The sequence below is a fragment of the Strix aluco genome, chromosome 3, assembly GCF_031877795.1.
Source record: "Strix aluco isolate bStrAlu1 chromosome 3, bStrAlu1.hap1, whole genome shotgun sequence".
NCBI classification, from domain to species: domain Eukaryota; kingdom Metazoa; phylum Chordata; class Aves; order Strigiformes; family Strigidae; genus Strix; species Strix aluco.
This window is the reverse complement of record NC_133933.1, coordinates 60,551,946-60,574,674: the sequence shown is the minus strand read 5'-3', so window position 1 is coordinate 60,574,674 and position 22,729 is coordinate 60,551,946. Positions and strand designations below refer to the sequence as shown.

General features: G+C 40.8%; 1 protein-coding gene across 4 annotated transcripts; it reads left to right on the top strand.

The window, feature by feature from the left end:
* The first annotated feature begins 1 nt into the window (after position 1).
* On the top strand, positions 2-22,187 carry RMND1 (required for meiotic nuclear division 1 homolog). Of its 4 annotated transcripts, none has more exons than XM_074818767.1 (12): positions 2-121; positions 3,096-3,613; positions 8,186-8,294; positions 11,189-11,264; positions 11,618-11,657; positions 15,028-15,128; positions 16,375-16,481; positions 18,565-18,629; positions 19,500-19,576; positions 20,703-20,823; positions 21,621-21,737; positions 21,987-22,187. In XM_074818767.1, exons 2-12 carry the CDS (start codon positions 3,110-3,112, stop codon positions 22,017-22,019), a joined length of 1,350 nt encoding a protein of 449 aa, XP_074674868.1. In that variant the 5' UTR covers positions 2-121; positions 3,096-3,109; the 3' UTR covers positions 22,020-22,187. The 4 variants fall into 4 exon arrangements, with proteins under 4 accessions (XP_074674868.1, XP_074674866.1, XP_074674867.1 ...); XM_074818765.1 differs by lacking the exon at positions 2-121 and adding an exon at positions 689-1,229; XM_074818766.1 differs by lacking the exon at positions 2-121 and adding an exon at positions 1,258-1,472.
* The last annotated feature ends 542 nt before the right edge of the window (positions 22,188-22,729 follow it).

Below are 22,729 nucleotides of genomic sequence, written 5' to 3'. Positions count from 1 at the left end.
CGCGGCACGGCGACGGGCGGGCGGGCGGGGCCTGGCGGCCCGCGCGCCCTGGCGGAGGCTCGGCGGGCGGTGGGCGGGGCCGCGGCTCGCGCGGCGGAGAGCGGCTCGCCCCCTCCCCCAGGTCAGTGCTGGCGCGCGGCGGAAACCGCCTCGCCCCTCCCGCGGCGGCGGCGGGCGGAGGGGAGGGGACGGGCGGCTGCCCTCGGCGGCTCCCGCCGGCCGGTGCTGCGACGGGAGCCGGTGCTGGGGGCTGTGTAGCCCCTGCAGGGACACCCCACCCCCCCCCCCCGGAGCAGCGGCGGGGGGAGGGGTCGGTGGCACGGCCGCCTATGGACTGGGCCTTGCCGCAGCGCCCGCGGGAGGCCGTGAGCGAGGCGGGGCGGCCTCACCCGCCCTTCCCGCCGGTTCTGATGTGGCCGCGAGGGGGAGGGCCCCGCGCCCCCCGCGGGCACGGCCACAGGCCGCGCGGGGGGAGGCAGCTTCAGGGGTGAGAAAGAGCCTGAAGTGCTGAGGTGGGGGCGATCTCCTGCCCCATCCCTTCCTCCGCCCCCGGACTGCCCCGGCCGGAGCGGGAAGGCTGCTGGGCCGCTCCCCCGCGTACTCGGGTACCGCGGCGCCGCAGCCTCCCGGCCGAGCGCTCCTCGGCGGTGGCGCAGCTGTGGCGGAAGCGGAATGTTACGGAACGGGGCGGGGGGGGGGGGAAATGGGCCACCCGCGCGGTGACGCACGGGCTGGCGGCGGCGCCTCCCCGCGCCCGCCAGGGGCGCCCGTCAGCTGCCCGCCGCGGCGGGGCGGGGCCCAATCGCCTCAGGGTGCCTCCTCGGGCGGGGGCGGTGCTGGTGGCGCGCTTCCTGCGGAGGCGGGGCGCCTGCTCCTCCCGATTGGCTCCCTGGCGGCCTGCCCCCGCCCCCCCGGCGGACAGCCAATGGGAGCGGGGCCCCTCCCCGCGCGCATACCGGAGGGGGCGCTCGTGGGGGTGGTGCCGCCACCGCCATTTCCCTTGGGGGAGTGGAGGCGCTGGCGCCGCCCGGCGGGGGCTGGGCGGGGGCCGTGCGCGCTGGCAGCGGGGCGCAGGACAGCAGGACTCTGCAGGCGGGACCCCGCGGGCAGCCGGAGCGCGGCGGATGAGGCCCGGGCTTCTCGCCGCTGTGAGGCTCGCAGGAAGCAGCCGGGCCGCCCGCCGGCAGAGTGGGCCCGGTTTATTCGTACATCTTGCTGGCTCAGCCGCAGTAAGCTTGGACTCGCGGCTGGAAAGGCAACGGGCGTGAATAAAGTGTGTCTTGTATAAAGAGACGTTGGGAAATAAAGCGCAGATTTGTTCCTGCTGCTCAGAGATGGCGCCTGCTGCCTTGCGGTAGCTCTTTATCCTGCCTGTTTCTTGGGTTGCTCTGTTACGCCCTTCCCGGCTGGGTGCCTCTACTGCTACAAATCCGGTGTTAAGGCTCCACGGTGCAATTTAGTCTACATGATCGGTACTTCTTTACAGCTTGCTGTAAGCCTGTACAGTTTTAAAAATACCCCCTGGGATCGCTGTGATTCAACACAAGGTTTTATTGGCTAGGAGAGTACCTGGCATTTGTGAGTCTTTTCACTAGTTACCCCACGCTATCAGAGACTTGGCCCCTTGTCCTGGCTCTCAACCACCTTGGGTTGCAGTTGCCGAGTGTTTCAGCTCTCATGATTATCTAGAGGTAACAGGCCTTTAAAAAGGTAAATGTGCCTTGTCCTGGGCAGAGTCTTCTGGGTTGCTTTGTAAATAGAGGACAAGTTTAAAATGAAAATAATTAGTGTATTCTAATAAGTATGCAAACAGAAGGCTTACAAATTGGGCAAAAAACTACAACTGAAGAACATACAAAATTACGCCCAATATGGATTATTTACTCTGTGGTAGCCTAAAGGTGTCTTATGTCCTTTTTTTTTTTTTTTTCCGGTGGGATTGTTTGCCTCTTTTACCAGAATTAGTGTGTTTCCCTTCCATTAAGTTATGTCAGGGTGAGGTTTGGTTTTGTTTTTTTTCAAGTTGTGCATGTATTGTGCTAGCGTCTAGGTATCCTTGTCAGGATGGAGGGCTTGTTCCAGTTAGCATCCAATGATTTGTTCTCACAAGACAATGCTTATTTGAACCATTACATTAAGTGTACGGGTGGCATTGAAGATCCTTCTTTATACAGGTTTTGAAAAATACTCGGAAATTGGCATTTTTTTCAAACTAAGAAACTTAGTACTTTTTTTTGTTGTTAATGACTTGCTGAAGGTGGATTTTGTGTCACCAGGGACAAAAGCAGATGGGGGCAGGGACTTGACACTGCAATTTTTCAGCGAGTGAAACACACCCGCTGAGGTGTTCAGTGTACTGTCTGTGAATACTGTTAAAGTTCATTTGATTAGCTCGTACACAGTAGCGTAAATATAATAAGCTTGACCTTAATTCGGAGTAACAGAATAAGGACACTGTCGTGTTTCCGTCAGCGCAGGTAGATCTGCAGGCAGGCCTTGTGGCCCCTGTTGCACCAGTATGTACTAGCAGGATCAAGACAGTAACCTGGTTGACTCGGCTCTCGCTCTGCTCGTGACAGGTGAGCGGAGCTGGATCCGTGCTTGGCTGTTTGCGATACAACAGTTTGAGCTGACGCTGATCAGTGTGTGTATTCTGTAGGTGACATTCCCATACAGTCATATAGTAATCTAATGGTTGTTTTTATTATGTATAAAATAATGATTCACAGAGTCTGATGTCCTCTTTAAGGTGTGTGCTGGCTCATGAGTAATTTCGTCAGTGGGGTTACTGAGAGTGCAGACTGCTGCACAGAATGAGCAACAGAAGGAAAAGATGCCTGCTTACATGTTAACATAGCAAAAAATCTCTTTTTCACCCCGTGTTGCAAGCATGCAGCTCAGTAATGTGTTGTGATCTTAATTAGAGTATTTCCATAGCATTGAAAAAAAAGCTGTTTAACCCCACCAGTGTTTATGTGCTTAGGAGTACTAACACATGCAAAAGGAGTACGGGTCACCTTTTGGATAAAGGGAAAACAATAATATTTCTTTCCAAAGCATTGATGGCAGATTTTGTTTGTTTGTTTTAAATACAGTTCTGAGCGAAGCAATGAGACTGAAACTTCTGCGTCTTCAGACTAGATCTTTCCACACTTTAACAACAGTATGCCAGTGCCAAAACTTTAATAAAACTGGACGTCCACTATTAAAGCTGGATAATGAAGTTGACAGAACATCTCACAGAACAGCGAAGTATTGGAATTTGTGTGCTCTGAAAACTGCTTCCCCTTGTTTGACAAGTCAATGTGTGCAAGTCAAGAATTGGAAATTGGTCCAAGGAAATGTATCAGCTTTGGGAAAAAATGGTTGCTATCGGAGCAGGGAGTTTTCTTTTCCATCCTGGAAACGTTTTGGTGTGGTGTTGATGGAAGATTACTACCCCAATACAGAGCCTATTAAAAATCTTAGGAACACATCATCAAGATTTTACTCGGTTGTATCAGCTGGTAAAATTATTCCAAAACACATTAACCAGCCAGTTAAGAGGCCACCGAAGGCACCAAGGACCAAGCAGCCATCCAGGACTAACCAGCCACTACTCTCAGACAGTGAGGTAAAGTATAAAATTTACAGTTTGTATAACATTAAGGGAATTTCATCAATTTAAATTCAGATTTGGTTTTAGATTAATGTTTTAATGAAAATAGCATGTTTATTTGGTGAGGAGGATTTCATTATTTACCTTAGTGTGGCCACAAAGGGATTGGAACTCTGCAAACAGAAACAAGCTTGGTAGAAACTAGTGTGTCTGGTATTTTGAAGATAAAATGGAGATTTATTAGCAATGTGTAAACAAAAGTGGAGGGAAGATAAGTGGTTATTAAAGAGGAAAGACAAAATTCATTAAAAATAATTTTATGCAGTGCTCTCAAATCACATTTAATATTGAGAAACAAAGTCTATCTTTCAGAATAATTTAACTTCTCCTAGGTACCCTTACTGGTCCAATTCTACCCAGTTTTAAGGCTTCACTCAAACAGAAACCAAGATGAAAGTAAATAGTATAAAGTTTATATTCAGATTAAGTTTCAGATGGTAAACAGAGGTGCAGATGTAGCCAGTATTACCTGGGGAAGATTATTCCATGTGCAGACATAGCACCTTGATCTCTGGACTCCTACGTCTACAGAGTAACTGCAGCAGCAGTTTTGGATAAAATGAGATATGATTAAGTTGAACAGTGCATACTTGTGCCTGTTTCTCCTTAAGATAGTTCTTTGCAAGCCTCAATACTAGCCAAGGCAGACCTTAAGCATACCTGAATACACGATATCCAAGGAAAATCCCAGTGTCAGAAGTGTCACTGTTCTCCTCAAGCTACTACAACAACTGAGTTCCAGGGTATTGTTAATAAAACAGTATTATAGATGAAACAAGTATTGTGTTTCCAGAAATAGCTTCCACATTGCAAAATATGTCTTATTACATGATCTACTGAATGTGAGCACAGAAATGGAAGTTTTAATGCTTGACTTCTCGTCATCTAAGCTTCTGTTTTTAATATTTTGTATGATGAGCAGGAGTATGCTCTAATGCAACATAAAGACTCCATTACAGACAATTTAGTTCCCACTTGTGTTTTTCTGTTGCTTTGAAAAAAGAAAGTGAAGAATATTAAGTCCTGAAACATCACGTAATGTTTCAAGCTTGTTATTCGTGCTGTAACATTACATTGAGGGGTTGCTTCTTTTTGTTATTTGTGAATTGAAGTGACATTTTTTTTAGATTCTTGAGGCTTTTAAATGGCAGTGTAGAATGCAAACAGTTTCTTTGTTTGACATTTTCATATATATGTATGCAAGTAATATGCACTGTTATTTTTACTTTCCTCCATTGTGGAGAAACAGAGAAAACTGCCTGATATACTGAAATAATAATATACTTTCTGAGGGAGCTTCCACATGGCAAAATGCTGTGCCAGAAATCACATAAACTCAGACTAAGAGAAACATTTGCTATTTTTGAATAAACCCCATGTTGTTTTGTCAGATGTATAGCCCCATCTACAGGGATACAGACATGCCGTCACCTTGACTGCAGGCTGACAATATTTTGGAATAAGCATTTTTTTTTTACCTGTTTGTGTTTTTCCTTGTAGATATGTAGTACGGAAAAATAACGTAAAGGTGTCGCTGATTCTTGCAAGGTGACTAATAGAAGTAGGGCAAATGGAGAACCCTTGAAGTTTTTTTCAGCGCGCCATCACTTTTCTCTAAATAGTGGTGTTGAAAAAGCTGATCTTGCCTTCCTGCACTTGTGTGGAGGCAACCGAGAGCCCTCCAGTTAACGCAGGCCCTATTTCTAGGGCCATTACCTAGGGGCAGGCTGCTGCGTCTTCTCCTTCCCCGTCTGCCCCTTGAGACACCAGCTCTAGGCCCACTCCTAAGGTTGTCCCTTAGATGAACTCTGAGGATCTCCGGGCCTGACAGCTGACACCTTCCTCTGGCAGAACGGTCAGGGAATGAGGTCCTTCCCACCCCTCCCTGGCACTGGCCTTCCTGGGTTGTTTACAGGCAGAGTGCTGAGCACTGGCAGTGATAAATGGTTGTAAGACCAGTTTTTCAGGATAGATGGAGGAGTTACTTGAAAGCAGTTAACTGGTTTAGTCAGTCCATCTGTGAGTTGTACCACTACTCAGTTTAGTTAATTGTAAAGTCTGATGGCATGAAAAGCCCCTGAGCTAATTTTCAATGATATATAGTATAGAAAAGGCTTGAAATTCAAGTAAATATGTAGTATTCACTATGCTTAAGATAAAGACTGATTCCTGTGGTGATATAAGGGTTTAAGTTCATCTTACAGGTTATCTTTCTTAAAAATTTTTGTATTCTTAAAGTGGAAGGGATGGGCTGAGGAGACTTATGAGCCTAAACAGTTTTTGGGGGCACAATGGTATGGAAAATGAGTTGTTGTGGTACTTAGGCTGGCTACTCCTAAGGATAGCTGTTGCTGTGCTCTGAACAGAATCTCAGTGAAGCCCCAGCTGTAGGCAGAAAGCAGGAGGGTGGTGAGTAGCTGGAGTTTCTTTCTAGCACCAGTACAGATGTTGTATTCTGTTTTTTTGATGTTTGCAGGTGACAGTGACATAGCAGAAAGCATGGCATTAAGGTTGATCTGCCAGTTAACACATCTATTTTAGGATTAGCTGAATCACTCATTAGAGTATAGACTTTTTAGCTATATCTCCACCAACTATTGTGGGAGCTCAGACATCTAGAGTGCCTGTGGACAAGTATATTAGGTGTCTTAATCTCAAATTACACCCAATCTAAGTGTTTTCCATCAAACAAGATTTTACTAAAAATTTAAGTGAAAGAGTACATTGCAAAAAAACCAAACTAGTGCATATCCAAAATGCTATTTCAGGCATGTAGTCTTAGCAGAAAACTTCTGGTTCTAACTAAATGTAAAGTCTTTATGTTGAAGCTAAAATTGCAGCAGTAAGACAGAAAGTCTGTCCTGTAGTACACTTGCCTTGAAATGAACAATAGCACAAGTAATAAACTACAGGAAGCACAGAGCAGGATAGAGATTTTCAGATTATATACTAGCTAGAAGATAAAGAGTTTGCTCCCTTACCTCTTGACAGAAGAGTTTCATGGCAAACCATGTGTACTTCTAATAACCAGAGCTTTCTGGAAGAATCTGAAATATGTAAATTGCATTGGCAGTTTAGAGACTGAGAATGGATTTATACAGATGGAATTGTGATAATGCAGCTTCTCAAAGGTACTGCAGCAAGGGAACTTTAAAACAGTTCTGTTCCACTGTTAACTCAGCCTCATAGCAGTCGTGGAAATATGCCTACAGAATTGCTCACTGAATATTGTAATTACTTTTAAAGTTTATTTTTTGTTAGTGATCACTGAATTGTGATGTGTAAGCAGAGCTTTGGAAGGGATAACAGAATGTTAACGTTAAAAAAGAAAAGAAGGTTTAAGTGTGTGGTCGTGATTCTGATGACTGGCAACGGGGGCCCCCAAGGAATAGAACACCTTTTTAAGCCTTAATGTTTGATTGTGTATGAATGCTGTGAGAATATAATTTGGATTTTAAGTTGAAGTGTATTGTGGGCATAAATGCTTGCAGATGAGTACAGTTCTTTTGTTCATTTGTTGTTAGTTACATCCCCATTTGTATTAGTTACAAAAAAGCTGGGAATTGACTGATACACAATGAGACACATTGCTTTCTGGATATCTTCCACTACATTGTACTGAAAAACATTATCATGGGACATACATGGTATCAGAACAAAGAAATCCACTTAAAATGAGTAGTAGAATTTATAAAGCGGTTTATTATGCCTTTTTGATTAATCAAGAAAATCTTTACACAGATGACTGATTTCTTTGCCATGCGTGAGTCAGTCTCATTGCAAGTCAGTATGATTTTTCCAGTTATTTGTTTGAATATGGCATTTTAGTTATTTAAGATTGTGGAATACTGAGACAAGCTCTGACAGTTGTATACTGATTGACTGTGGTGTCAGTGGAGACCACGTTGTTAGTGCAGGATTCAGCTCAGGAGGGGCACTGTAGATCTGCAGCACCTACAGCTGGCCCGGAAGATCTGTGAGTTTCTGTGCTGCAGTGTTGCAGTGGGTTGTACCCCGGGAGCTACCTGGGCAGTGAGCTCTGTGTCTGGAAGACCGTGATGTTTGCGGTTGGAGCTTCTGCTTGATAAGCAGGCTGGGATAGTTGAACTCCATTTATCTTTAAAATACAGATGTTCAGCTGATATTGGGGTGTCTTGCTTTTGATTTCAGTGGTCAGCTGAGTATGTCCTAAGCTGTAGGATGGGAGAGCAGTAGCAAGTGTAGCTCTACTCTTAAAGCATTTTATTGGCATTCAGGGAAGAAGGGTTCACTTTGTGGCTCTATCACAAAGTTTTTTGGTGCAACTTATATCACCTGGTTTGATCTCCATCTGTGATTTGCTTTCCCACTTACCAGGGAGCAAATAATCTTACTAGTATTTGTACAGCAGGTGGACAGCCTGGCAAGGATATCATAGGAAGGACTGAATAAATGAAAAATGTCACTCATGATAAATTTGAGACAGTTGTCTTATGAACGTCTTGCTTCAGCCTTGCCCTAACTCCAATCTTTATTCCTTTGGCACAGAATCTGATGCAGTGCACAGCCTTTGCAACAGCAGATGAGTATCATCTTGGTAATCTGTGTCATGACCTGACTTCACATGGATATGTTGAAATAAGAAGTTTGCCTAGAGGTAGATTTTTGAAACATACTAAAAGCAATGCTATACCTTGAGAAATGAACTATGGGTGAGGTATATAATTTTTTTAATTTCATGTATTCTTATTCTGGTAATACCCTGTAATATATCATATTGCCTATAAAAATACTGCTTTCCTTAAAAATTCCATTTGCCTAAAAAACCACAACTAAGGGGAAACTTAACCCTATCCTAGTTAAACCAGGACACAATATAACCAGCACTTGTTGTTACCCTATGATAATTTTTCCCAAAATTACAGTTACACTAAAAGTATTGAAAAATTAGATGCATGCAGGAAAAATAAATTTGGAAATTTTCTGATACAAAGAATTTCTACAGAAATTTACTAACTGAACAAATTCTGAATATTATTTTAATTAATCTTTCAGTAACGTGATACTGTAGTGCTTCAGCTGCCAAAACAGTTTTGTAATTTGAAGTGTTGCATCTTCTTTCCATACCCACTTTATTAATGTAAATCACTGACGGTTGGAGAGAAAGGCATACAAGAGAGAATCTTGCCAACAAAGTGAAAGTGAAAAGATATACTTATAAATGCTTAGTTCTAGTAAAGAGAATACAGTTGATACTTTTTTTTTTTGTTGTTGGGCCAAATATATCCCAGCAGTTGTTGAATACTTCACTAAGCTAGGCTTCAGAAAAATAATTGGTTCTGGTTTCCATACAAAGTATCTGAAGACTTGGGAAAGTATGGCTTGGAAATAGCTGAAGTATACTACAAGAAAAAAACAAACGGAGCTTTTTATAGCTTAAGGAACCTTGTGCCCTAGAACAGCTGTGATTTTCATACACTGGCAGTAGAATGCTTTTTTTTTTTTCTTTTTTGAATGAACAGATTATATGAAGCTAAGAGAATGACAGTGTTTATGGGAATTTCAGCAGAGGTTATCAAATATCTGGCTGCCTCTCAAACACTTAATAATCGACTGCAGTAATACTCCAGTGGTTTCTTTCAAACACAAGATTTACTAATGATCGTCTTGTTCAGAAAGATGAACATAGAAAGACAAGGTGCTGTAGAGCATAGGCTTCATGTTCCTTTGTAATTTCTTTGTATTAAAACCAACATTGGTGTCACAGCTTTGGGACAGAAACTTTGTACAGTCCCCAGCATGACTGTGAATTATCGTAAGGCAAATGTTGCTGTTGCTAGTATTTTACCCAGGGAGTGTGGGTTTTGCCAGTACTTTCATTTCTTCATGGTGTTTTTGACCCCTCATGATACTCTGTTTATCAAAAACTTGGAGGAAGTAATGATGAAAGGATGTTGGATTGTGCCAGCAGATCTGATGTGTTGTGGTGGTTGGCTTGTGCACTGAATCTTGGAAAATCGAAAAATATTAGCACATAGAAATCTATATCAGCAGTTGTGATTTGTTGCTCTGTAGTGTTCTTTCTAAGCATTATGCTTGGTTTTGACGTCTTTAAAAACATTTTACAGTCAGATCCTGTACCTGCACTTACAATGGACCAAATTCTCTTGAATTGTGTATGTTTTGGCTGGAATGGATAAATAAAGATAAGGGTGGTATTTGCAAAGGCAAATGAGAAAATGCAAACAAATGTTTCTTCCATGGTGAGCTCAGACTTCACACCCAAAACTTGCTCTAGTGATTCATAAAATCACGTGTTTCTGAACTGGAACAGCAAGTGAAAGAAAAGTCTTTAAAGAGTTCATACAGACCAGCTGTGTAGTCTCAGTTCTGATATTAGCAAAAGCGTATTCGATACTTAGTCATCTTTCTCTGCTGCCATAGTCCACCCGGCCTCTGTGGTTTGAGCAGTAAAGCAGAGGGTGGAATTTGTACACGGGCTGAATTTGATGTCTTGTCCCTTGAGTTGTGATCTTTCTGCAAAGGGGTGAACTTTCTAAGGCTTAGGTGTTAGACCCTGCAAATTCCTCTCAGTCAAGTCACGCTTTATAATAGAAGTAGGGAGTTTTGCTGGTCTATCTTCCACTAATTCTGCAACAAAATGAGTCATGCTGGAAAGTCACCTTTTTTTTGTCAAAGCCACATCAGGACTTCTAAAACTTTATCTATATTAGTGAGTAGTACAGTGGAGCAGACCCGTAGGGAACAAACTAAAACCCTGTTTTGAGAAGTCAGCGTCCACATTTGTTTTCAGGCATTCTACTTACACGAGCTCAAGTCTGGTCTTTTGTAACAAATGTCCATTAGTGGTTGGAGTACCACAGCTGCATTTTTGGAGCTCCTCTTTCAGTTTAATTTAATGCCAAAAAAATCCAGTTTGTATACTCTGCCACTGTTCTGCAGTGCACATCCAGAAGTGTGGTAAATGAGGGTGGCTGGAAGATTTGTTTCAAAAGCACGCTTCTGATTGAAAGGAAGATGCAGGTGTACCCTATCCTGTCTTGGGGTTATGGTCTTTCAAGTTCCTGACTGTCAAATCAAAGTCGGCACAGTTTGAGTGTAGCTTAGTCCCTTACTATATAGAAAAGAGAAGGATCTTCTGGACAAACAGATTTGAATGGTAATTTGTCTGCAGCTGAGGGCAACTTCCATAGTTCAGTCACATTGTGTGTCCACTTCTGTATTCTATTCCTGGTTATTTACCGTGCCTTGCATCAATTTTAAGTCTTTTGTTCTTCAAAACTGTTACGTTTCATTAACTAAAGATTCCAGTGAAGTTCAACATAGCACCTGAGTCTGTCTAGAGTGTGATACTTCAGAGCAGCAGTGTAGTTTGATACTGTAGTTGTTTCCTGGCAAACATTTCCATCAGAAACATAAAATATGGGGCTGACTGACATGTTAGCATGTAACTGTCAAACTGGAATTACATGCTTATAGTTCCTGTTTAGAAGTTTGACTAATTCATTTTTTTTATTTATTTCAAACTAGATGCTGCAAACGTTTTGGTGATTGGTACTGAGAAATCTGCAAAAGAAGATGATCCTGGCATGATTTTCTTCTTCAGGTAAGCTATAAGTCGTGCCCAAAACATTATTTTATTAATAGCAGTGGTGTGAAAGTAGTGCAGCTTGCTAGATCATTGCATCATACTACCTCATGAAACTCAAGGAGTAACTAACTGTCCAATCAGAATGATTAAGAAAAAATCAGAATTATTTAAATGGTTAAAAAAATAACTTCTCATGTTTTCTTCATTAAAGCATGGTTAAAAAGCAACTTATGTAGGTTTTGTGAAGGTAGTATTATGTTTCTTGATTCACAATGACAAAAATTGCCACTCACTCTACAGTTTGAGTATTGCATTGAAATACATTTAAAACAGTATAATTACACCTCAGTTTTTCCTTGAATTAACAGGGAAGGGGCTGTTGTGTTTTGGAATGTGGAAGAGAAAAGTGTAAGTAAAGCAAAACTGTTTGTTGGAACTTCCTAAGCAGATGCTCTGTCAGCCCCACAAAGCTCAGCGTGCTTGGGCTTTGCTTGGGAGCTTGGATCTCTCCATGAAGGAAAAGGCCTGATTCTTCTCCTAATGCGTACAGGTGCTTGCCTGCTGCTGCCCTCAAGTGTGTGGGTTGCTGCTGTATCACCTTTGAAACCTGACTTTCTGCACAAAATGAGTAAATATATGTGTAACATACAAAGTGGGTAACATTTTCTATTTAAGGCCAAAAATATGAAACTTTAATCTAGTGAGATTGACAAAAAGAAATTTTTTGCAGCTGTACACCCTGAAGAAGTAGGTCAGAAAAATCAACCTGTGAATGGTTGTTTGAAAGGCACTAATATAATGGAAAATGTGTTAGAAGAAAAGAATCATTCTATTCTATTCCACTGTACAGGGTCTGGCTGAGCCGGAAGTGGTTTTCCCCTATAGCAGCCCTCATGGTGCTGTGTTTTATGTTAGGAAAAATCAAAACTATTCAAAACTTATATTTGGATAACTTTGAAAGAGACAAAATTTGTAAGCAACTTTTTAATATTGTTTTGTGTTTCTGACAGTTAGCAATTTTCCTGAAGGAAGATTTTTATTGGTTGGCATAATTGTTAAAGTATGTCGATATTGAAATGACATACCCCTTATGATAATTTGGTGCTCTTTGCTGACCAAGAGGTAAGCCACAGGCATATCTCTTTTTATGAATATATTTATAGTTATTTAAAATTTTTGTAATCTATTGATTTTTTTATGACTGTGGTGAAATAAAAATGCATTCTTGATACAAAAAGTATCGATCTTATCTGTAGGCAGAGTATGAGAAATTAAATGGTGTATTAAGTAGATGATACTGAGATGCACAGAAGTTCACAGGAGGATTTTCATTAAGGTAAATGAAAACACAGAGCAGTTGTTTCCAGACACGAACAACTTCCGGATTCAAGTTCACTTTTTCTGTTTCAGACCTGAAATGTTCCTGATTTCCTGTCTGTTTTGGGGGGTTTCAGTATATCAGCTGGTCTACAAAAAGACACTAGTTCTCCCTTCAAACCTTGCCTGTAGCACACTTAGGATGCTATGGCTGTAACTACACTACTGATTCACAGGTATTACTGAAGACTAGCTGACTAACTCCTGTTGATTTTTATGAGTTGGGCACCTCTACCCACTGGAGTACTCTGAAAAATCTTTTGTTGTATGTGCTTAAGTATCTTTGAAAATTTGATACCATGTTTTTCTGGTCAGTACTAGTAACTTTAGTTGGTCCCTTGCTAGCTTTATTTATAAAAGAAGAGGAAAACTGCCTCTTTCTGCTTATTGAAATCATAGTCAAAGTTTTAACTTCCAAACAACTTGCTGAAATAGAGGAGGTATTTTTGTGCACGCGTTTTTATGAACTGAAACAAAAAACCCCCAAGCTGATCTGTAGAACCGAAACTGAAAGTAATTCAGTGAAACAGAACATAGAGAATCACTGTGAATGGACAAAATTGCTTTTTAAAAGTACTCCAGAATGACTGTTAGGAGAAGAAAAAGTATTTTAAACTAACAGACACTTAACAGAAGAAGTAATAACTACAGACTGCTCAGGAATAGGAATTTAAAATGTAGAATACTGTTTTCAGATACCTGAGTAGGAAGGTTGTGCAACAGCTTCCTCACCAAAAATAGCAAGGGCAAAAAGCAAAACTAGCTTTGAGGTAGAGTTTCATTTGTTTTTTTAAAAGGAAATTGTGTGACGCGATAGCCTCTAATAGCAAGCGTTTCCATTTAGTGAATCCAGAACATCTCATTAAATGTACTGTGTCACAGGTAGTCCCTTCTATAAAATCAGGCTGTGTCTAGAAGAAACTCACATCAATCAATGGAAGCCTTTGTATTACTCTGACTAGATAAAAGAAAGCTGCCGCTGAAATACAATTTCTCATTATCCAGAGCAATGGTAGAACTTTGGAAGTGTGCGTGTTACAGGACATACGAATTTCACAGAATAGGTTACAGTCTGTACAGCTTTGTTAAATCCTTAGGGAAGCCTGAGCTGGTTGTAGGTCTGGAAGAGATGGTTAGGCTATTAACAGTGTAATTATTACTGCATTAGTAATGACTTCACGAACCAGCTAGAGCACCTGGATCCAAGGGAACACACTCTTGAAGTCTGGCATGCTACATTATGGATTGGCTGTTAACTCTGGCATTGTTTTAGCAGGGCTTGCATTGCTGAACTGTCCCTGGACACAGCATAGCTGGTTGGCTGAGCTGACTGGCCTAACAGCAGACACTGCTTAAAAAATGAAAATAATTTTTCATATCCTTTTTACCATGAGACTTGGAATATATGGCAGGTACTAGTCATATATTAAATTCAGGATTATGAAACAAGCAGTTGGAAGACTGTTTTAGGTATGACTTAGTAGAAGATTCACCTCTTAAAAGATTTTAGGCATCAAAAGTGTATTGGGTTTTTTGGGGGTTTTTTATTGGCTGTTGTGTAGCTAAATGCCTTTTAAAAACCTGTAGGTGAGTGCTTTCTGTAGTTCAGAATTTGTTCTAGTTGCAGAATGATTTTTATGAGGGGAGCCCTGTAGCACATAGAAGGGAATAAGGATGAGGGATCCTAAGTCAGATGTCAGAGGAGAAAGTTCTGTGAGAGAAAAGGGCTCTTACTTTCTGCATCAGGTTTTAGTGTGCTTGAGAATAAAATGACAGTGAGATTACTTCTGCAAGTAAAATTGCACATTTAACTGTTCACAGGGTTGAATATGGGCAGCTGAAACCACTTTTACAGACTTCTATAGTGGTAAAGGATTTCTGTAATACAGCCCAACCTCCGATAGCTGAAACAAAGCTGTTGATTTTAGCAGAAAACAAGTAATTTTGACAGAAACAGACACCTGATGTACTTATCCTAAAGATTCATTCCTGCACTCAGACATCTGCCAAAATCTTGTACATCTCATTGTTACAATACTGAATATGTCCGCGTTGCCTTTACCACTGCTGTGGTTAATCCTTGCTGTGTTATGATATGATATATGATATATGATATATGCAGACATTAAATGACATTTCAGTCTTCACAGATGCCTTGCAGTTGTTCGTAGCCACAAATCCTTCCACACAGCTACAGATAGCTTCAGAAGTAAAACGTGCTCATAGTCACTTCATTACTTATTACATAGTCACTTCATTACTTATTACTTATCACACCTATTCATTTAAATAACTTCAGCATGAAAGTTGTATTCATCAGCCTATTAGATGCGAGATCTTTGTAGAGTGCTAGTATGCTGCACAGTAACTGTTCCTGTGTGTGCAATTGTCTTTTTCTTAGATGAAGAATGTCATGCAAGTGCTAGAACAGCATGAAATTCAGCCATATGAAGTTGCACTAGTCCACTGGGAGAATGAAGAGATGAACTATAGAATAGGAGAGTAAGTATCTTCAGGCACTCTTTATATAAAAGCTAATAGACACCTAAAACAAATTCAGGCAAAAGCAACTACTAAAAAATACTACTCTTTTTTTCAAATGAGTGAAATAAGGAAAGGAGAAAAAAATAAATCTAAACTGACAAATTTTGCTGTACTGCTAAACTTGCAAGTAATGGCCTTTGTGACTTGGTTATGCAGTAGATTTTGTAAATTACGAAGCTCCATGCCCACACAACTGAGCATGTTCTTCAGCAGTCCCAAACAGAAACTGTGCACCTCACAGAAAAATACACATTACTGAGACAAGTCTGATTTTAAAGAGGATTCTCTACATCAGCTTTCCTTAGTGCCCTCTAGGTTCATATACAAAGATGGAATTCTGCACATACTTCACTTCCTAGGAAAGTTGTAACTTGAATACTGTGGAACAATAAACGTGGCAAGTTGTCTTGCCTTGTTAAATAATGTTTTTTCATCATGGGGAGCAAATGATTTCCACAGAAATATTTCTCAGTGTAAATGATTATATAAATTATTTGCAGTTTTTCAACAGCACCAAAAAAACTACTCCTAGACAGGACACTGTAACACTAGGAGCTGAGCTAATGAGATTGACCTTATTTAAGGTAACCTGATAAGAGGACAGGTTTGGTTTTGTTTTTTCCTGGCCGTTTGAAAACTGCAGGTACTATCCAGTTGTGTAATTTGTGATTCCTGACATACTCCATTGTGTTTATGAAAGTTTCATAGTGAGATTGACATGATAAATTGAATGACTGTCATGCCCCCTTTTCTTTGCTCCTGGCCCCCTGTGCAATAGAAGTTTCAGGGAAAGTAACATCATAGCAGGGAGGGAGTAGTGTTGATAAAAGTGACAGAAGAAAAGGAAAACAGAAACATAAAGATAACACAGGAGATAGAGAGCAGGAGAGAGGCCAGCATCCTGCTTACTGTGAACTACCTGTGTGTGTATAGTAATGCTGTAGTTACCATCATAGCTTGCTGCAGTTTCCTTTAAACCTAGAAAATTTGGTCATATTAGTCTTAGGCTGAGGAACTAATTTTCAGTGATTTGGTTGTTGTCAGGTTGAACATGAGTAAAATGCAAGGATGGGGATGATACCCATATAGATACGGCGTGCTTTATATGAAAACCAACCAACCTTTCTTGCATTGTTGATTGTTCTTTAAATGTTCCTTTGCTGGTGGCTTAGTCAATGAAGATGTTTCAATCCTGTTTTAACAGAGGTCAGTCAAAGCTTCATAAAGGAGAAATCTTGTTAAATTCTGAGCTGGATAGTGAAGAAGTTATTCTGCAGAAATTCGCCTTTTCAAATGCCCTTTGTCTTTCTGGTAAGTCAATATTGTTTGTACTATCAGCCTACGCTCCAGATTTTGTGAAATGTCATTATAAGTGGGACTTGTACAACAACAGGTTGGAGAAGACTTGGTGTCTGGTTTAGGCAAACTGTGTAGCGATTGATTATGCTTCAGTGGGAGGATTCGTTTTTAAAGTTTTTACCTTGTTTTCTGTAAATTGGAATTACCTCATTCAATGTAAATTGTTTCAAAGATGAACGAAGCACACAAGCAAACATACTTTGCAAAAGATACACATTCTGCTGAAGCATCCTGTTCCCCACCCTTGAGAACTATTCCAGGATAGCAATGAGTGTAGAGCCCAGTATTAGAATCCTGTCAGTAATCTTAGGTAATTCATTCAGACATCATTTCCTCTATCAGAAAAATCTAGATGTCAGCTAAAGAAGTAATGTAGTGCAGTGATTCCCAGCTGGAGAGGTGTACCAGTACCAAAGGTGTGGGCCAGTCACAGATAATGTTTTCCAGGCTTATTAGCCATGGCAGGAGACAGCGGGAGGCACTGGGAAGAAGTCAGGTTCAGCAGTGGTGCTGCTGCTGCTTGAGGAAATACACCTCTGCTGCTTCAGATCTCAAATGAGGTAGGAGGTGAGAGTAGAAGCTAGCAGCAGTAAGGCCGTCCTCAAAAACACCTTTAAAGGAAATCTGGTCTGTCTACCCCTAGTGCTTTTAGGGTCAATTATAAGATTCCTGTAGTATTTGGGGAAGTGCACCTTTAAACAGAAGAGACACCAAGAAACAGAAGGCATGTTTTTGAAGTGATACACCATTTGATCAAGGAGTACAGCATAACTAAATGGTTCTTGACTGTCGAAGGAAAAACTATTGAGAAAAAAAGCCTTTCGTTCTCTATAGTTTTCCTGTTCATAAAGCCACTTTAGGAAGAGTAGTGCCACATAAAATGGAGCAAACGATTTATTCCCAGGGGATAATTGGTACCAATTTATGTTAGTGTGAGATACGCACCTCCAAAAGGAAACCAGTTCAATAACATTCAATAAAAATAAAGGATGCAAGTATAGTCCAAGTAAAATTTATGACACAGCAGAAACCAATCTCTGTCAAATAATTGGTGATAGCTGAAATGCCTGTTGGCTTTTTTTCAGGGGCTAAATTAAATGTTATTTAAGTCACTGACTTGGATTAAGCCTCTGCATTCAAAAGATGAATGTGAAAAATGCTTGGCATTGGATTTACTATCAGTGTCCTGACTAGATGATGCTATCGATTACTACCACAAAAGAGTTCATTTTGACAATTAAATCTTCCCTGATTAATTTTTCTGAGTGAATAAGGTTAATTTTTCATCTGTTGCTACTTCATTCTTGTCTGGGAATCTGTGGGCTAAAGAACAAAGGCCTGAATTATATCATCTTCCTGTAGAAACACCTTTCCAGGCTCAAGCTGAGACATAGTGGGATTTGTGTTGCCATTGCCTGTGCTGAACAGCTTCCCTAGAAGAGAAGTTGTGTCTTCAGTGAACAGTATATTCACCTAAAAACAAAACGGGAGATTGCTTAAGTTTGAATTTAGCTTCAACAAGTACAGGTGGTGTGTCTACACAAGCTAACTCTCCATGGTATGAGCATGCTGCATCAAATATGGGACAAATGGAGAAGCAGAGTTCTGCAGGACACTAGAAACACAGTGGAGACTCTTGAGTGGCAGCCCATGAAGTCAGCCTAGCTCCAGCACGGCTCATGGTCTCCAGCTTCCTTGGAACATAGTTAGCAAAGGCTTCGTACATACCGTAGAGCACGTAAACACGCAACTTTTGAGCTGAAGCAAAATCTCTCCAGGGTCTGAACTGATCATTTGGAGAAGAGAGCTGCTGTGCTCAAGGTGGTTCTGCATGCAGAGCTGTGCCAGTGCCCAACCCAGATTCATCCGTAGATGTATGAACACCAGTTGTATAATACTAACAGTAACTTGCTGCAAATAACGTTTGTATGTATCAACATGTCTTGAAGCAGCATGTTGGCAGATTCAAAGTTATGATTACTTGAAAGCATATATACCTCTCACAGTGTTCTGTTTTGTCACCTCTGTGTTGCAGTAAAGCTGGCGATTTGGGAGTCATTATTGGATAACTTCGTGGAATCTATCCAGTCAATTCCTGAGGTGAGGTCGTCTTTGTACCTCTCCCCTCCTTTTCTCCTGTGCTTTGTAAAAGATCAATCTAGATACAGCTGAGGATATGGAAAAAGCAGCTGAATGCTTAACACATCTGATGGTAAAGCCCTCAACGTAGAGAAGCTCAGAACACCTGCAAAGTGGAAGGACAACAAATGATCAGTCTTTAAAGGGTTGGAATAATGTTTCCCATGTTGTGCCACTGTCATCTGCCACTGTTGACTGTGTATGCGTAACAGGACAAGCAGCTTTTAAAAACCTGGCCAAACACAGCGTGTGGCAGCTTGGGCTGCAAGTAATGTGCTTTAACTTGAATGTAATTAAGAGTTTGAGTGAATTACTTAAACCACAGTTTTTCATGAGACTCAAAGTACAAAGCCTGTATGATGTCATATATAAAAATGAGATTTGTAGGGTTCAAATGTGAAAACAGCATTTTTATTATTTTTTTATGAAGGAAACAAATGGTAATACATTGTTTGTTGTAAGGAAAAAGTCTGTTAAATGGCTAAGTAGTAGCAAGGCAAAAGAACACTATCATGACTTAAAAACAATAATAGTAGGAATTAAAAACAAATGATCTCTTGTTCAGGAAATCATTTATAGAAAATACTCCAGGATTTTGTATAGATACTGATGATGTACTCAGTGATTTATTGAAAAACCTGGATGAACAGTTGCATGGTGATATTCTTAAAGCTAGATAAGCCAGGCAATAAGCAAACAAAACAAATGTTCATATGCATGATACGCAACAGATCTTAACTCAGATACACACTCCAGGCTGTAAAATTGCAGACTTCATAAGTACTGGTACGTGCTACTTGACTGAGCAGTAAAAAGCTTGTTACTTTGCAGATACTAAAGTCACGAAGGAAGATAAAACTGTCTCATGCAGATGTAATGCAGAAAATTGGAGAACTCTTCGCATTAAGGTAACTTTTTTGGTTACACCCCAGACATTGTATTACACAGAACTTAAAAATTAAGTCGGGCATGGTACAAAGACCAGAATACACACTGAACACAGCGGGGGGGGGGGGGGGCGGAATTCCTTCAACCTTCCTTTGGCTGGAGACTCTGTGTGCTGTTTAGGTTAGTCAGAGGACCCACTGGCTCACCACTCATGCTGTGGCATCTCAACTAGAGACAGGCATTAAGCAGCATATTCTAAATGGCCAGATTCCACACCTTCTTCCCTTCCTGGGTCCAGCAACACACGTCTCACAACCAGTAATTATAGCAGATACTAGAGTATGCAGAGGATACCAGGAGGAAGGGCAGGGGCAGGCAGGACTGTTAACTACAGCCTAGAGTTAGTGAAGCTTTTCTGTGAGTTCTGTTCTGCCCTTGACTTACTGGGAAATCACTGCTACCTTGTAAGAATTTGATGGGGTTTTTTTCCCCCTCAAGTGAAACTTGGCGATTGAGAATACAGAGCATTACACTTTTACAAAAAAACTCAAAATCAGTGAAGAAATAGGTATATTTAAAAAGCAATTCCTATTTTAAACATTGGATTTTATATCCCTACTTGAAGGACCATCCAGTGATGAACAATGATGTTCTAAGTTCCAAAGATTTATGTGAGCAGTAGGTTGAGGGTGGGAGATTTTAGCTCTTAGCCTTTATAACGTTGAGACGGTAGCCTGGTTCTGCAAGGCATGCTGTGCTCACATGTCCAGCACGCAGTACCAGCCACACTTGAAGAGTTCTGAAGATATAAACAAGCTGTTAAGGAGCTCCCCAGTAACTTTAATTCATGTACTACTTCAGCTTCAGCGAGCTACTGGCATAGTCAAGGAAGCAATGTTGCCGTGAGGCAAAAGTCATTTATACTCAAAACTGTTAAACAGTACAGTACTCTTAGAAAAGTTTTAGGAGATGTGAGCAATTTTAAACAATCACCACAATTTTATTTTTATTACAAAAGGAGATTCTTTTCATATTTTACTTAAAATTACAGGAAAATTTTCCTGATTCTTTTAACTGCTATATAAATATTTGCTGATACATTAACCAGAAGAAAGTTTGAACTACTGCAGTACCCATTCTTTTTAGACACCGTATAAATCTGAGTTCAGACCTGCTAATAACACCTGACTTCTACTGGGACAGAGAAAAACTAGAAGAGCTTTATGACAAGACTTGCCAGTTTCTCAACATTAATCGCAGAGTTAAGGTAGGTGTCTTACTGTTGTGAGAATTTTCCACACAGATCAGCTGTCTTTGGCTCAGCAGGGTTACAGACTGCTCCATGAATGTCTGTTTTAATTGTAGAACTGAATAAAGAATAACAGGATCCTATACACTATTCCCTTTTCCATACGTTCGTAACCCACTCACATCTTTTACCCAGTTTAGGTTAACAACCCTGCCTCAACCCTGTTTCACATGAACGGATTGCATATTTCCTGAGCCACTAAATTAGGCTTTAAATAGTTATGAGAAGAGGAGATTTAATTCTTGTTCTGAAATGTGTGCAAGAAAGCAAGTTACAAAACTGAGACGTGAAGCAGTCTTCTTACTGACATGATCATTCAGGTCAGTTCACTGAAGGGTGCCATAATGCTTACTGCTGAACCAGAGTAAGAAGCATGAAAACTACCTCTTCTGGTGGTACAGCAACCTTAAGTATTTAGTTACTTTTGAGGAATTCCAGTAAGCTGCATCTTCTTTTGCTTGTGCCTGTTTTCACGAGTAGATATTGTCCAGAAGCAGTTTAATACCCACAGATGCCTATCTAAACTTCTATTACTTTTGTGAACCTATTGAAATAACAGACTCATTTATATTGAGACTTCTGTTGCTTGTGCATGTTGCCTTACAGGACTTTCTGTCCTTTTCTTTCGCAGAGGAGTGTTAACACCTTCCTAGTGCCATTCAGTGAGCCCTTCTGTGGATTGTGTTCCTTTATTTTTAGTGATCTCATTCCACTTAAGCAATCCAGATTTGCCATGTATTTGGAATCTCTTGCAGGTAATGAATGAAAAGCTTCAGCACTGCATGGAGCTGACAGACCTAATGCGAAACCACCTGAATGAAAAGCACGCTCTGCGCCTGGAATGGATGATAGTAATACTCATCACCATCGAGGTTGGTGGGTTTTTTCCCCGCTATCACACTGAAAATGCAGTAACAAGTGCAATTTATATACTTCATAATTTGAGAATCAAGATTATTTTATTAATGTACTGTACGAGGGGACTAGTCTTCAGTTCCTTGCAAGTAACTTTTAAATTGCAGCTGTAGCTATTTTTCAGATTATCTCGTTTACAATGTAAACTGTTTTAAGGATTATTAAATCAAATAAAAATTCATATCAATGTGTTTGCTATTCCACAGGTTCTGTTTGAACTTGCAAGGGTATTTTTCTGACCACAGAAGAAACTCAGGAAGAAGAAAACTGACAAAACCATAAAGACCATATGGCCCAGAAAATTCCTGTCTGTTGTATGCTTCTAGAAAATAGTGGAATTGTATCTCTCTATAAATATGTACATCTTCTACTAAAAAAAAAAAAAAAAAATCAGTCTGTGTACATTATTCCTAACTGCTGTACTAGTGATATTAGAGAAGTCTTAATCTGTGGATGTGGTAGCGTAAAGCTGAGATCCTAACGATGCATTTGTAGGGGAAGTTTTTTAGCGTGTGTGCCCAGATGCAGGCCGAGATTTAGCTTTGTTGTCTTAATAAGCAAGGACGGAAGGATGGATCCCTTCTGTGCTGACTAGATTCATTTGGTAAAGGACTCCACTGCCTTGTCCCCTTGACAGCTAAAAAGAGGCTGAGAATTTAACTACTTCCTGCATTTCTGACTATTGATGAAGTTTTCCCTCATTTTCCCCAGCTCCTTCTTGGATAGCCGTGACAGTGTCCCAAGCTTGGAAAGAGCACTACTACTGGTTCTCCTTAAGTTACCTGGCGTGATTTTAATATGCCTGGCAGATATATTTAATGTTACGTTCTAACCCATCACAAAAAGGTATTTACATACTTGGATGGGAATACATTCACTTAGAAAGTATTTATATGAAAGGGGAACTACTTGAACTTTTTTCTGAGGTCACAGGAAGCTGTAGCAGAAT

Excerpts from the sequence above, each read along its gene's own strand:
- RMND1 (XM_074818765.1), top strand. The coding sequence starts at position 704 with ATGGGCCACCCGCGCGGTGACGCACGGGCTGGCGGCGGCGCCTCCCCG. Across the intron at positions 11,265-11,617 it reads GGCATGATTTTCTTCTTCAG|GGAAGGGGCTGTTGTGTTTT; the intron begins GTAAGCTATAAG and ends TTGAATTAACAG. Across the intron at positions 19,577-20,702 it reads GGAGAACTCTTCGCATTAAG|ACACCGTATAAATCTGAGTT; the intron begins GTAACTTTTTTG and ends CATTCTTTTTAG.